The 16,870-nt window shown below is 38.1% G+C and overlaps 1 protein-coding gene across 17 annotated transcripts in view; it reads right to left on the bottom strand.

The window, feature by feature from the left end:
• The window catches only part of LOC107084276 (voltage-dependent P/Q-type calcium channel subunit alpha-1A-like), a 105,141-nt gene that overhangs the window by 24,494 nt on the left and 63,777 nt on the right, over positions 1-16,870 (bottom strand). For 5 of the 17 annotated variants that reach the window (XM_015374044.1, XM_015374052.1, XM_015374053.1 and 2 more), the window contains exons 38-42: positions 12,658-12,763; positions 10,326-10,433; positions 6,867-6,970; positions 6,397-6,411; positions 2,249-2,370 (exon numbers count right to left, since the gene is read on the bottom strand). In XM_015374044.1, the coding sequence (XP_015229530.1) occupies positions 2,249-2,370; positions 6,397-6,411; positions 6,867-6,970; positions 10,326-10,433; positions 12,658-12,763 (455 nt within the window). The remainder of the gene's footprint in view (positions 1-2,248; positions 2,371-6,396; positions 6,412-6,866; positions 6,971-10,325; positions 10,434-12,657; positions 12,764-16,870) is intronic. The other 12 variants (XM_015374042.1, XM_015374051.1, XM_015374050.1 and 9 more) reach the window with 5 other exon arrangements.

Below are 16,870 nucleotides of genomic sequence, written 5' to 3'. Positions count from 1 at the left end.
TATATATATATATATATATATATATATATATATATATATATATATATATATATATATATATATGCACATTTACACCGCTCAAAACATAAAAGGGAACACTCAAATAACACATCCTAGATCTAAATGAATGAATGAAACACACACTTTAGGCTGATACAGCTTTGATATAATGTCTTTAAAACAGGTCAAAATTTGGCTCAGTATTGTGTGCAGCATTCAAATGCTTGATGAATCCCTACAATGCCTGGGCATGCTCCTGATGAGGTACCGGATATTGTTCTGAGGGATCTCCTCCTAGACCTGGACTAATTTGCCAATCCTGGCGTTCTCTGGCATATGCCAAGCATCCTGCACGGTGTTGGGCTGTGAGCACAACCTCCACCAATGGACGTCTGGCCCTCATACTATCCTCATGGAGTAAGTTTCTAGCAGTTTGTGCAGACACATGCACATTTGTGGCCTGCTTGAGGTCATTTGCAGTGCTCTGGCAGTGCTCCTGTTCCTTCTAGGACAAAGCGGAGATAGCGGTCCTGCTACTAGTTTGTTGCCCTCCTACGGTCTGCTCCACCTCTCCTGGTGAACTGGCCCGTCTCCTTGTAACGTCTCCAGCCTCTGGACAATATGTTGACTAACACAGCAAACTGTCTTGTTACAACTCACACTGATGTGCCATCCTGGATGAGCTGAAAAATTGAAAAAGTAATACCACTATACAACAGTGATGATAAACACCATTATGATGATACTCAGCTATATCTGTCTGTGAATCCAGATAAAGCAAATCCATTACATAGATTACAGGCATGTCTTGAAAACATGAAAACTTGGGTGACTCTTAACTTTCTGCTCCTGAATGCAGACAAAACAGAAGGTACAGTCTTTGGACCAGAGTCTTTGAAAAAGAAGCTGATTAGTCAGTCACTTGGATGGGATTAAATTGATCTCAGACAATAAAGTAAAAAATCTTGGTGTTGTCTTTGATCCGGACCTGTCATTTAAATCCCATATCAAAGAGGTTTCTAGAATTTCCTTCTTTCATCTATGCAATAATGCAAAAATTAGAAAATCTCCTGTCCAGGATTGAAGCTGAGAAACTAGTCAATGCATTTGTTACTTCAAGGCTGGACTATTGTAATTCTTTACTGTCAGGAAGTCCACAAACTGTAGTTAAAACCTTTCAGCTGATCCAAAATGCTGCAGCCAGAGTTCTGATGAAAATGAAAAAGAGAGATCATATCTCTCCTATCCTGGCTTCTCTTTATTGGCTTCCTGTTAAATCCAGAATAAAATTTAAAATCCTCCTTCTCACATATAAAGCCTTAAATGGCCAAGCTCCGTCTTATATCAAATACATGATTGTTCCTTATGTTCCTAACAGAGCACTTTGCTCTGAATCTGCAGGTTTACTAGTGGTTCCAAGAATTTCTAAAAGTAGAATGGGAGGCAGATCTTTTAGTTATAAGGCTTCTCTCCTGTGGAACCACCTACCAGTTTTAGTCCCTGAGGCAAACACCCTGTCTACTTTTAAGGCTAGGCTTAAAACTTTCCTTTTTGATAAAGCGTATAGTTAAGAGTGGCTCAGGTTATCCTGAGCTATCTCTATAGTTATGCTGCTATAGGCTTAGACTTCTGGAACACATAGGGACCCCTTTTTCATAATTCTGCTTCATTCTATCTCTATTTTCTCACTCTGCAGAATTTGTTAGTTTTATCTCTAATGTTATGCTCTCTCTGCTTTTTCTCATAGTAGCTTCATCTGGTCTGGTCCTGTTTGGCTGTGACACAATCCTGGAAAGAAATATCAGCTGTGCCGCTGCCATCAACACCTTTGTTTATATAAGTTCAAGATAAGCCTGTTTTTCAGTGTAGTCCTGTTTCTCTGACTGTGACTGGCTGGATGTGCTCTCTTCATCCTCTGATATGGGAGCTGACTTGGAGCACGTCTGCCTGGCTGTGTGTTTCCTGGACGGGGCCTTTTGTATCTCTGCTTCTTTTTCTAGTCTACTTCTGTCTCCTTAAACCCCAGTTGGCCTCAGCAGATGGTCGCTCACACCAAGTCTGGTTCTGCTGGAGGTTTCTTCCAGTTAAAGGGGAGATTTTCCTCTCTAGTGTCGCTACAAGCTTGCTTAGTGTGAGGGATTGCCTATGAGTCAAAGAGTCGATGCAATCAAGTAGTTTTCAGTAGACTGAAAGAATATGCAAGCACATGAAGACTTGACATGACCTCATTTACACCTGCTCTACTTACATGCTGTTGATGTTGTCTGGTTGAGTGCTGGGGAGACCGTTCTGGCCTTGCCCCCCCTGGTTGTCCAAACCCCCTCCCTCAGAGGGTGCCTCCATGCGCTGAAACATTAATGGCGTTCGGTTCTGTGTGAGATACATGACATGGCCTGCAGGCTTGCATCAGGCAAACTCACGGGGGAACACATAAGGACACAAACACAGGATGCACTCGCAGCATGCACCCACATGGGGGTGCCACCAGCAAGCTGTGGATTTCCAAGGTAAAGCTGGCCACCAGACAATTGATCAGAGTTCCTCTGTCCAGCCTGAACAACAGAAATGTGTCATTTTATGACACATTCCTTTATGTTTAGGTAGAAAGCTGAGCTCAGATCTTTCTTACTGTGGAACTTCTACCTTGGAGTTTGAGTTAAGATTGCTCTTAATTCACATATTTTAGAGCACATTACCAAAAAAAAAACCATGAAAAGGATAAAAAGTTACCAAAAAAAGACCATCCTGTTGATTTGCTTTCAGCCAGATTTTCTAGGAATCATGCAACTTGGTGGAAGGTTGACATACGTTTCTAAACTACCTGTGCCACAAAATAAAGCTCTTTTAGTTCAATCAGACATATCAAATGTCAACCGCTTAAACTAGTTGGTAGCACTGCTGCCTTGCAGCAAGAAGGCTCCAGATTCGATTACCGGCCCGGGGTCTTTCTGCATGGAGTTTGCATGTTCTCCCTGAGCACGCATGAGTTCTCTCCGGGTACTCGGGTTTTCTCCCGCAGTCCAAAAACATGACTCTTAGATTAATTAGGTATTAGGTATGAAGACTAAAATCTCCTTAGGTGTGTGTGAGAATAGTTGTTTGTCCTGTAGTATAAATTTTTTCTCTAGTTTGGTTTAGCTGTCAGTGAAAGTTTACATTGCAACTAGTGTTGCAGCGATGTGAAAATCGGAGCTGATATCATTATCCAATAACAATATTTCATCATGGCTGATAACCAGTATCCAAATACGTCTATTTTCAAAAGTGTGGCTTTTGAAAATAGAGACACAGGATTCAAGATTCATTCAACATTCCACCAAAAAATTAACATATTTAAGAAGAGACAAATCGGCTTTTAGACTGTACAACCTGGACCAGCCAAAGATAAAAAGCTTGATAAGACATGGTTTTATAACCATCCTGATGGAAAAAAGAAATGGTCAGAAAGACAAAAATAGGACAAGCCGACAAAACTTCATAACAGAAAGCAAAACACATGAAAAAATTAGACATACACACAAAAAAGCAAATTGACAAAACCATTAAAAAGAAAAAAACACATATTTGTGATTTCCTTTAAAGGGATGTATCGCGAGACAATGAATGGAGGTACAAAAGTTCAAAAAGAAAGCTCTAAGAAAGAATCCACCGCTCACTGGTAAAGTTTGAGTTTCATAATAGGTTAATAAATGTGTATTCTGCTCCACTTAAAAGCCAACAAGTTGATATTTCAAGCAATGATCAGCCAGCAGTCAGCTGGTAACCAAAGCCATTGAATTAGATGGACATTTACCTCTGACAGGGAAAGTAACACTCATTTCTAAGGCGTTACTATTCATTTATATATATACATATACATATATATATATAAAAAACACTGGCATAATACGCAACTTATTTTTCTAAATCAAAAAATACTACTAATAGAATACTAAAAATACACTTACGACTTTTCAACGGCTAAAATTCTGTTAGTTTACGTCAGAGTTGGGAGTTAAACAGAAAGCTGTACTGAGGCTATAAGGAGTTAAAGTATCCAGACCACATAAATTGAGTCAAAACTTATACTTCTTATAATCAATCTATAAGAAAGAGGAAACAAAGTCAATTGTGTCATTACGTTTCATCTTTTTTTTTGGGTGGATTCATCCTTCCCAGTGGCGATTTCTCATTGAATACTAGGGAGGCTAAACTTCCCCTGTAAATTTCAGGAAATTATTGATTAAATATGCGTTGTCAAACTTCATAAATCTAGTCATAAAAGTGATTTACATATGCACTAAAATGCACCTAATTTCATGAGTATGTTGCGCATTTATCAGCTGTTCATTCCGCTCTCCGACGCGATCTCCGCTCTGCTCTGGAGCAGCAGGACTCTGCCTGTCAGCCTCTGTGAGAAATCTGTGTTGGGTTTTGAGCATTGATCTATTGAGGTAAGCAGCGTTAAAGTAGAGCCCAGATTGGATAACAGGGCAAAATATGTCATTCCCAGGGAGGTAAACGTCTTAGGGATCTAAGGAGATGGTGAAGGTCGTGAAGCTCGATGCTGATTAGCAAACATACTTAAGGATTTTTGACTGATCTTTTCCCTCCTGAGTTGAGAGGGAAAACTAATGATTCAGTCAGAACACTCATCTTGTGCTGAACTCTTGCCATTGTTTCTGGAGTTTATTATTTCAGTGCGCTTCACAACAGCTATTTTCTCCCTTGGTTGTAATATGTTTTATGTATTTCAACATTTGTTAATGCAAAATGTGACGTTTGGAGTTAACACCATTGAGCCTCCCCTGTTTCAGAAAGCAGCAGCCGCCACTGATCCTTTCATACTGTAACTCAATGTATGACTGTTGAAGACAGAAAACAATAAAGCAAGATGACGTTGGATTGAGCAAAAGACATAGCGGAGGTTATGTACAATAGAAGTGCAAAAATATACCAAAACATTTGGATATTGTAACATCAAACATTTTGGAAAACATTTAAATTGGACTAACATGCTCTCCAATCACTGCTGTATTTAATTTATTTTTAATAATAGAAATTTCACAAAAGTAAGATAAATCAGTAATCAGGGGTCTGCAACCTGCATCTACAGCTGCATGTGCTCATTTTCATTTAAATAGAACTATACTAACATGCTGGGCTAATTGCTTTATCAATGCAGATGTGTATTTAATTTGTTCATCAATATCTATTTTAAAAAGAGGACTGCTTAGTGTGTGTGGAGGACCTTTAAGAAATGTTCTGCAGCGTTTAAGCATTTGATTTGCAGCAGTTGCTTATTGATATATTTATCTAACATGCTGTGTAACCTACCTTCCACCCTACAAAGTATGTATCTGTTTACTGTGACATAGGAATTACATTTCTTTTACAATAAGTATTTTTTTTATGACAAAATTGCAATTTCAACTCTATATTGATTTTCCTCTGCAGTATCGTCAAGCATGCAGATGTTTCATTTCTTGGTTTCATTGTTTTGTGAAACAATACCATTATAATAATAACCACAATTTTATTCTATAAATATGAGTATTATTTATATTTCAATATGCCTTACAGTCCATATCCAAAATGCTATATTGTATGAGTTTCATAAACTAATAATTGTCGGAAGTTTTCACATAGATCTCTTGCGGCCATTCTAGGCAATCTTTCTGAAGCTTTTATCTGGTTTATATTGCTACTGAAATTTTATTGCATTGGCAAAAATTTAAAAAACATGTTGTCATACAAGGGCTGCTCAGTGGCGCAGTGGGTAGCACTGCTGTAAAATTGTTACAATTTAAACAAACTGGACTTTCATACTCTCATTTCTTTACCCTTTTTGTGTAATTTGTTCACCATATGCAGCATATTTTGCCACTGAATACAACCCATTAATAAGGACTGGTAATAAAAACCATCTTGTGGAATTGGGTTGAAGGAAGAAAATTCAAAACTTAAAGACTTTTGTACTGAAAACAAAGTGAGAGGAAGCTACAGTATCGGCAAAACGCAGTTTGCTTAGATGCATTTTGAATGTTTGATCATGTTAGTTAACCTCTGCCTGTAAGGGAACAGGAAAAGCTGACATCTTTTAGAATATATCAGAGTTCAAGTAAAGATCTGAACTCTTTTGGGACTGCTATGTGAGATGCTGAAGAATGCAAACAGAGAAATGGTACCCTGATAAGGTTAGGAAGTGGGGTTTGTGTCTTTTAACTGTTATGATTATGAAGGTTGCAGACGTTTGACAGACTAAATCCATGTAATTACCAACTCAAATTTCTGCATGGAATTTGGAGGCATAAGAAGAGTGGAGAGATGTTTTCCAATTGATTACATAATGAACGAAAAAAGAACAAAGACATGGACACAGTGGGAAGCGAGTGCATCTCATAGTCATCAACTAACAGGAAGGGAGGAGCACTGACAAAAGGTAAGGCCATGTGGTATCATCATCATCATCATTATTTAGAAAAAATTAACAAAACACAAAACAGAAAAAAAGCAGTTACTGTCAGAACACATGAAAGGTGAGAAAAAGTAATGCAGTATAAAACAAAAGGGTTGCAACGTTTTAGAAAAGGTTAACTTGCAAAAGATTAAAGGAGACCAAGTGTGCAACACGATGCTATATAAAACTTTAGGATACATGCAAAAACAAAAAAAGGTAGAGCATTTATCTAGAGCAAAAGAAGGTTGGTTGAAATAGCATCTTTATATAATTTAACTATGTTTTAATCATTATTTCCATATTAACAAACAGAGTACATTTAATCAAAGGTGCAGAGGTATCGTATAAAGATGCCTAGCAAGAATACAAGAACATAAAAGGTTTGTGCACGTTGGAGCTTTCCCAGAGATGCCTGGCGGGGGTCTACCTGTTCCTCTCGCAGGGCCTGCATCTTTTTGGTCTTGCTCTGTCTGTAGTATTCCATGATCATCATGGCAGCGTAGATTTTGCCCACTGTCAAGTCTGTGGCTGCTGAAAAAATGACAAGTTACCCTGGAAGATTAGACCGGAGCGAGATGGGACCCTGAGCCATGAGGGGGATATGGGAGTGGGGACAAAACACAGAAACACAGAGAAATATACAACAGCATGCAAAATAGATCAGCAATGGTGACAGCTGTGATCTTTTTTTCTTTTAACGCCAATAGAATCTAAGTTTGAAGTTTAAAAACTAAAATGAAAAGCAAGGACTGGTAAGGAATCAAACCAATTTTTTATACTCATTTTGTCTCCTAACCAGGATACATACAGCATAATTCAATACGTTATACATATATAAATGTTATAGAATAGGATAAATCAAATAATTTTACTTCTAAGATGATATAAAAAATGACAGCCAATGCTCATTTTTATTGTTTTAAGTGTAATAACGTGTTTTTAATAAGTAATCCATGACTTGATGTTTCTTTGGGGGTTAAATATTATGTGGCACTCTTCAAAATAGGAAAGCAAATAATCTTACCATTAAAATATAAGCTGTATGCCGATCTTTGTAACACAAGAAAAACAAGACAATAGCTTTTCAACTTAATGTCTACTGTCAGAGCAATGGTACAATACTCTGACATTTCACAGAGTAGGAAAGGCATAAAAAGAGCAAAACACAGCCAAAGCTTGTGATCATAAAACTTGGGCAAAAAAGTTGCATCTCAGGATCATTAAACCTCCATAAAAAATAATTTACATTACAAAATAATGTTCAAAAAGCCATACTAAAAAAAATATTTGCCTTCTGCTGGTGGAAGTTCTTACTCATCCAAGTTAGTCATTCTCAACCAACCTTAAACAGAGGAGGAGGGCTCAGGTTACAGCTCTCGAAAACCTATAACGCAGCTTTGAGTAGTTTCCTTCCCACTATCACCTCAATCCTCATTGCCATGCAGGTGGTCGAAACATCGCTCCTGACCCTAACGACTCCCCATTACAGAGGCATGGGCCAGTTTCAGTTTAAATGGCAGGCCAACAACAACTTCAACGACTACCCATTACAAGGGTTGGAGCTGTTTCGGTTTATTTTGCATGTTTCTTAAGCCACATCAAGGCTTTTGTTGGGCTACTCTATAAAGCCTTGAGCTCCACATTACTCCATTTTTAAATGAGAAAGCTTTCTGGATGGGCAGTGAAACGTCATCAAACTTGGAAAAAACAGTCCAGTGGTTTTGTTTGGATCGAAGGCAATACTCTTACTCGAACTATTTGTTGGTATATTTCTGGTAAGAGGGGGAACCAAAACAGACCTGCTGTTAAAAATGGCAGCATTTTTATATGCCAAGGTAGTATTTCAGAATATAAATGTATTTCATTTATGTAGTTTTTTTTTTTATTGTTAGCAGTTGTGGCAATCTGTGTGGAGGGTACGCTACAACCAAAGTTTTTCTTCTTCTAAAGAATCCTAAAAATAGCTGTAACCATTGCTGGTGTAAACAAACACAATAATACAACACTGTACAGTTATTAGCACAGAAAAGCTTGTAGTCTTTTCACAGGCAGAGTTTGTGCTTTATGCAATAGTGAACATTCTCTTTATTGTACAGTTATGTTCTCAAAGTTTATTAGAGCTAGGGACGATTAAGCCACCTCACTAAGAAATACAGACAAAGTAAACTAATAATTCCTAGAAAACACGTGCTCAATTTTTTTCTAAAAACTCTAGCCCTAAAGTTCCAGAGTTTAGAAATAAAAACATAAAAACACTTAGAGTAAGAAAAATATTGAGCTTTTTTCTTGTTAAATAGTTTTTCAAAATCTTTAAAATTTCCCATTGCAGTTTTCAAAGTGGCGTGGCTGCTTTGTCCTTCATATTCAAAACTGATTCTACAATCCTTCCATTTATACAGTCATCTCGTTATTGCAGTCGGATTTCACTTAGCTTTTGAAAGAATAGTAGATAGATGATATTCTATTCAATCATGCATGTAACAAGTTGTCTATACTCCAAAACATGCAGAATAATAGTATGTTTAGTATAGTATATACTAGCATTCCATTCTTTTAAAATTAGCAGCTGAGCTCATATGCAACTGAGTTTTATTTTCCTGTAGTGAAAAGACTTCTATAGAGGATCTTCTATAGCAGGCACCCCTGATACCAGCAACAGAGTGGATTGAGAGGTTATTAGTGTGGGTATGGATTTGTAATGCATCTCTGAATAAATGCATGTACAGTTTACTGTGCGTGTAGTGTGTGCTGTGGTTACACATAATCAGAGTTGGGCTGTGTATTTTGTATGTATAACAAAAGACTATATTCTTGGTTCAGCATCTTAATTTATAGATAACAATGTGGTTTAACAGCAAAGATGGTGAACAAATTCCCAGTATGGGCTGTTTAAACAGAGAGCTAAATATATAACTTTCTGAAAAAAAGAGAAGGACAAACAACTTGCTATTTAAAGGGTTTTATAGAACCTACTGTTAAACTTGGAATGTTATAAAAATATCTTTCCTTCTCGTTTGAGGTAAGGACTGCTAAACAACCAATATAAGATACTATTAAATTCATGATTTTTACACTAATGTTAAAAAAGGGCTTATCTTTATTTTGCCTTAACACAAGGCACAGGCTGAGGTAAAACAGTACTAACTTCTACCTGTGTTATTCATGTATTATCTAATTAGCTTTATGCTAATTCCTTTCACATACAGCACTTTAAATTGTCTGTCTTTCCTATCTCCCAGATATTTACACCTAAAACTCAACTATTGCAAGCTGTATCATATGGTGACATTTATATAGAGTCTAAGTTACTTTATAGCATAAACTGTAAGCAATTAAAGTGAGCTTCAACAAGCATATAAATATATGACTACATGAGGCCCAATACCTTTAACAACCACTTCTGCAACTTCCTGCGAAAGCCTAAACTTTTGCAGACCATCGATGAAATGTAAGTAGTTGGCCCTTCATGTTTCTTCACGGTATATATTTTTAAAATGCTGCCATCACAGACAGGTTCAGAAAAACATCTTCATAAAGTCATTCTCTGTTGTAGGTCTTATAGAATCAAATAAAAACAACACAAGCATCTTCCCCTGGACTAGATGGCCTGCAGCTAATATAGTCTACGTTTGACTTTAAAACTGTGACTGACATGTAGCATGGTTACGATACATGTACCATGGATTGTATAATTAACTGTTGGATGTATACATGTATGTAAGAACTAAGTAACACTAATATTTGTTTATGCTGCAGATTTCTGATCAGGAGGTGCAAAGCAGTGAATGACACTGACTGGTATAAGCTGTCCTCTTGGTGAGTCGGTGATTGGACACAAATACTATACACCACTATGCCCAACACCAGCTGTTTCCCTGTAACTTACCCTTGTGCGGAGTAACCAGCAGGTCCAGAGTCTTCTGTGATAAATTTGGCCAGATAGCCATCATCTCTTTTCTCAGCTCTGCATCCATCTGGTGCTTATCTGCACCACCTATGTTAGCCCACAACCAAGCATCCACATACATATTGAATATTTGCATCCATGGCATAAATTAAAAACATATAAAACCAGGGAAAGATGATACACATGGGAGGCAAATTAAGCATATTAAGACCATGGATATAAATTCTCACACGTGTAAACATTCACCCCAAAACAGAAGAATAATTAGTTTGTTTCAGGCAGAGATTTAATCTACTATGTTTGTAAAGAAGAAATGAAGAAAAACTGCAACCTACAGTAACATTCTGTATTTGGCCTATTATAAAAAAAAACACCACCCCTATAATACATTTGAAAAATTCAATTTAAACCTGAAACCAATTTATAGAATTATTTACACAGAGTCGTCTTTTTTAAATGTTGATTTCTAGTCATTTTCATGTTAATACCTGACCACTTAAGGCATAACAACTTTTTTTTTTTTTATTTCAGAAAATTTGGATGTACATATATTGTTTTCAATGTAACAGCAAAAAAAAAGGTGGTGGAGGAGCAATATGGATTTGGACTTAACCACTGTATAGGAAAACCCACTGAAAGTTCTGTCCAAGAAAAAAAAAAAAAAAAAAACCTCTGCAAAATTAGAAAAGTGAATGTCATTGCCCCAAGTGTAATGGGGACATTTACTGAGGGGTGGCACAACAGTGTGCTAAGCTGACATCAAAGGATTAAATGGCCATTTACTGACTTGGTTAAGAAATTCCTGTCAGGGTAGAGCCATTAAGGTTGCATTTCTGAACCCTCATCATCACCATAAAACAGCAGTGTGTGTGTTACTGTCCAAGGGATCCACTGTAGGTGGGGGCTTCCTGTAACCAGTTGCTTGCCAGTTTGAGCCTCTACGTAGTGTCCCCAAGGACAGGGTAAGAAACGTCACCCCTTTTTCTGGATGTCGGTTGTCAGAGATTCCCAACGGTGCAACCAATTATATAGCTGCCTTGGTTCGGTCAGCTATGAGCATTACAAAGACAGGCCAGCAAACTGTCCAGTGTCTACTGCACAAATCCCATGGTCAGGTTTACTATGCAGATTCAGTTGTTAAAAGACCATTCACTGGGCATTTATGTTACTTTCAAATAAAAGTAGTTCTATAGTATTATAGAAGGAGAGTGTACAAAAGTATTAAGCCATCATCAAACCAAGCAACTGCAGAGTAGTTCCTGAGAGTATTCAATACATTATGAGCACTTCTCACTCTCAAGCAAGTCTGAAGGTTCTAACACTAGTTTACGTTTCAGGCTGAATTTCCTGGATTTCATGACCTAGCAATGGCTCTCAAAAACCTAAACCAAGGGCCCCGATGGAAGGCTCCTTGAATCTGTAGCTGTGGCAAGAATTATCCTTCCACCTACTTCGCAGCTTTTGGACACATTCTGTTGGGAGGTGAGAAATTAAGACCACCCCAGCATTGTTTGTTAGTTAGATAAGTTAGCAATCCAATTCCTTCAGAATGAATAAGGGCCTTGAACTAATAAATATGTTTATAGCCTTTATAGCCTGTATTGTTTGAAACAGATTTGGGATAACATCATCCATGAAAGTACTGAGAGTAAATTCTTATTGAAGACTCTGGCCATTGCTCATAGTTCATGGACCAAATTCCTCATGTTTAGCCAAGGGATAGGTACCGAATTTGGTATTTTTTTTAGCTGATGACCAAATCTCTCAATATTAAAAAGGACCTATTAAGGTAAGATCAAACTGTACCATCTTTAGGTATTTAATGCATCACTGTGACACAGAGGGAGAGAGAGACTAGGTAATTTTCTGTGCCGGACATGAATATAGTATTGCATACAGAAAGTTGTGATGACATTAGTAGCTGTTGGTACAGTCAACACAGTCAATAGAGCAAGCATGGCTTATAGAAAGTGCTCAAAAGTATGGCGCCACTTTTCAAAATACAGATTACACTTGCTGCAATATTTGTGACATGAAGTGTAACACCAGCAGAGGAAATACTTCTAATCTGAGGTAGAATTAATTAAGTAATTCCTGGTGAAAGGTCAACAACAAAAGCTTTTTTGGTGCTAAAGAGGTAAGGACTGAACTTTTTATTGGGCAGTGCTCCTCTTTTCTGATGATCATTTAGTTTGTCCATTTATTTCACATTTCTCTGTGTAATTAATCCATTATTTGAGGTTAATGTTGAATTAGTTGGGATGCACATATATAGCTAAACAGATAATTTGTGTTAAATTTTAAATCATACCCTTGGCAATCTTTATATCCAGTGCTGTCCTGATCAGAGCCATGAGGGTGGAGTTAAAATGCACTGTGTTGTCATCAGCGACCGGTAGATCCATGCGAAGTAGCCTCTGTGGAGAACCAGTCAGGATGAGAGGATGAGAAAGGGAGGTGTCCTCACTAAGGTGGGGTGTCCTAAATCTCAAGGATGGGGAAAGGGTAAGGAGGAGGGGGCAGGTTTGAGAGAGCTCCATAGACAACAGCCGGTTAAAGTTTAACTTGATTCGCCCAGTTTGTAGGTTTTATCTCCTAAAGCAAGAAAGACAACGCTTCCAGTCACTAAACTTAATCAGGTCTTAAATAACCAGCTAAATCAGCAAACGTTTAGCTTTCATGTGTTAAGCATGCTACTTAATTTGGGTAATTTTAGGCAAAGGCATTTTCTCGATTGAAACTTGTAAAAGTAAGTCCTGGTGTCTCCTGTTTCTGCAGTGATACTCTATACGACAGCACAACTATCCAATGCTGCTAAGCAACTGTGAGAGCTGCAAAACCACAAAGGAAGAACAATCAGAGCCAAAATGGCATCCGACCCAACCTGTGCCCATGTTCCCTATATGTGTGAATGCTTATGTGCATTTACACATTTCTGTTGTTGCACACATATAGAATTATATATATAAATATATATGTATATGACAGTAAACATACACCAACGTGCCCAAACCCCCACCGCTGCCACCCTTATCCAACCCTCTTTCCCCACCTAAACACTTATTTTCACAGACTGCAATTAAGATAACTTAATTGGAGTCCTATGGAGACAAAAACCAATTGACTGAAGAGCAACAGAAGTATCACTGGTTTAGTTCTGCATTTTCAGGAGACAGCTATTGTTTCATTTAACCATGGCACCTGCTATTGAGCTCCCCCTACCTGTAAGGAGGTTCCCTGTCTTCACATATCTATGCTTGGTAAAACAGATGGAGAAAACTGCAGATAGGACGAAGCAAGCTTGTCCAGCTTGGGTTGCTTGCTGTACCTATTCTGACCAGCTGGCATCCATCCGATTTACCTACGAACATGAGCGTTGGGCACTCACGATGGAAGGCACGACATGGCGGCGGGCCTGTGTACATGCTCCTGTGTTCCTGAGTGTGCATGAGTGTCGGGGATGCCCAAGCCAAGTGACATGGTAGGCAAGGGCATCCACCAACACTTGCAGGGCTCAGGATGCAACAACTTTTATGTTACCCATAGCCATGCAACAAAAAAAAAAAACTACATGCAAACGACACACAACAATCCGAGTCAAAATCCCAAAATGCAAACAAACAAAACATGCAACATGCTTTCACTTCACTCTCAAATAATTTAAAGCCCCAACTCATCCACCCTACCCACTCCCCACAACTTGAATAAATAGTTTTACAAAACAAGCAGCCGTGCATCCACGCAAAGAGAGTATCCTCAATTCACAGGAATTACCTTTGGGAAAAAAAATATTTACGTGTAATTTTTTTGGCCTCTATAATTTCTCATTTGGTGATCCATTGATCAAAGTCAAATCAAACCACAATAGTACCACTTTATTTAATGCCAGGATCTCTCTCAATGCCAAAAGGGTGCATTGTCTGGATTTAAGTACTAAAAGGGATTTGAGTTGCAGCATTGTCTGAATGGAGAAAAAAACCTTAAGGGGCATAAGAGATGATGTTTTTTCTATTTTGTTCTTATTTTTGTTTTCGACCAACCAGTCATTACATCTGCAATATTCTAAGATAAGAAGAAAGGGATTATAAAGGGGGTTGCATGATGGGGACAGTAAGTAGAGCTAGCTTGGTCAATGTAGGACTGTTCATGAGATGTAGTTACAGGTAAAAGGGGAGGTCAAGAATGCAGAGGGAGAGAGAAGGTTTGTGGAAACAGTGAAATACATCAAGAAGAATGAAAAGATATTAATATTCTAGGGTTAAATGGAAGTCTAAGTGTGTCTGTGTTGAGAAAGAGAAAAAGAGTGGCTGAAAATTACAAAACACCACAAAAGATTGAGACAAAGACTAAAACAACACTGACATAGGTAAAGACGTCAGTTCAGGAAGTAGCAATAATCAATTAAAGTTTTTATTCTTTCTAAGGTAGAATTATGTTGTCAACTATAAATTAAATCAAGAACATCAACCTTGTAGGTAATAATAGTTTGAACTGTCCCATTTTTATTCCACATCTTCCTGATCTTCTAGGGACCTCTAAATGAACTATTTCATACAACTTGGTTCAATATAAACCTAAAAATCTGAACTACATTATGAAATGTACTCCAGGGATAAGCTAACCACTATAACAAGAAAACAGTGGAGAGATCAAATAGTAAGAGTACAGTAAAACAAAGTGTATGTCTGGATGATCAAAAGGATGAAAAAATGATGTTTGTGATTGTTTACAGACAATTTGTTGAAGAAGTAGACAGAAGCAGAGGGACAGAAAAACTGAAATTAAAGGCAGACCAAAGAAAAATTTATTAAAATAAAAATTAGGACTCTTGAGTAAGACGGAGCAGTTGAGCATTTTTTAAACAGAAAATGGCAGGAACGACAAATAAAGGGTTCATATAAGATAAAGAAATAAATAAATAATCCATCCAGATGCAATAAACACTAGAGACCTTAAAAGGTGGGTTGCTTTTAAATAATTTACCATATTGTAAATTTCAGTTAATTCAACCTCTTCCAGGTTTAAACGTATTTCAGCCTTCACCTTGAAGTTTGAGTCCAAATCAAACTCTCTCAAGCCACTTCTATGTCTCAAGTCCCACTTAGCCTTTTCTCATATATCTTCCATGCATATCATCTGTGACAGACGAAATTCTTATTGCCCCACTTTTAAAGGGTTAGCTCTCCCTGATTCTATGTGGTTTTCCATGCCGACAACTGCACTCTGTATTGCCCCATTTACACTACCCCTCTGAAACCAATACCAGCCGAGTTCGGACCAGATTGGATCAGTTAACCATGCGGAGCTTGGTTCTTGTGACCATTTACACATCAGTCTAGCTTCGTTACTCGCCTCCTCGGTCCATGATTTTACAGCTCTCAAGGCGTAAATTACACGACAAAAATGTTGGCACCCATATCATCCAGGAACTTATGTGCCTGGATAGCGTGCTCCGCCAAAATTTCATTGAGAGCCTCTGTCTTGGCATCATCCCAGGCTCTTTTGATGCTGTTTATTGTCAATAGCCTGAGAAGAAGTTTGTGAACAGGTGAAGAGATTTTTAAAATCCAGATCTCTTCACCTGTTCACAACAACCCGGTTGTGTCTGGCACAGTCCAGTTAAGCTGCATTCCATATGAAATCAACAATCATCTCAGTTCCGAGCTCAGACTGCTCTTGGCAGTTTCAAAAGGGTAACATAAATGGGGCAATTGTTTCTGTGTCAATTAAGGGGATCAAAGTAGACCCAGCTCAATTAGTGGTGCTTGCACCCAAAGGGGTTGCATACAACTAGGCCAGTGAGGATGGTCTGCAGGCTGCAGGAGGACTTGGTATCCTCTCCATGCATAGCATATTTCTAAAACTTTAAACTCTCCAGACAGAGAGATCCTTCAGCAGACCATATGCAATATAGACCTACTAATGTAAAAAGCACTGTCACTTTTGGTTAGAGTTTTATTTGTGTTGTTGTGTAAGATCATTCTCTCTAAACCATTAATACTCTATAATTACTAGTCTCATGTTTTCCCATCATTTATATCTACTAAAATTACTGTTTTGAATTTATTTTATTTGCTTAGGCCACACAGTGGCGTGGTGGGTAGCACTGCTGCCTTGCAGCAAAAAGGTTCCAAGTTCGATTCCAGGCTTCCATGCTCTTACTACATAAAGTTTGCATGTTGTCCCCGAGCATAAGTGGGTACTCCAGCTTCCTCCCACAGTCAAAAAACTTGACTGTAAAGTTCATTGGCTTCCCTAAATTCTTTTTAGGTGTGAGAGTGTGCGTGAGTAGTTGTGTGTCTCTGTGTTTCCCTGCGATGGACTGGCGACCTGTGTAGGGAGTACCCCGCCTCTCGCCAGTAGACAGCTGGAGATAGGCACCAGCACCCCTCGCGACCCCAGCTGGGATAAAGCATGATGGAAAATGGATCAATTTTACTGTGTTTTGGATCATGGCTTGTAGCATTTGCCTCTTTCATTTTAAACATGTAAGACAATATTAATAATGTCAGTAACATGTTGAA

This window comes from Cyprinodon variegatus, unplaced genomic scaffold, assembly GCF_000732505.1.
Source record: "Cyprinodon variegatus isolate N-32 unplaced genomic scaffold, C_variegatus-1.0 Scaffold96, whole genome shotgun sequence".
Lineage (NCBI taxonomy): Eukaryota > Metazoa > Chordata > Actinopteri > Cyprinodontiformes > Cyprinodontidae > Cyprinodon > Cyprinodon variegatus.
This window is presented reverse-complemented; position numbering and strand designations above follow the sequence as displayed.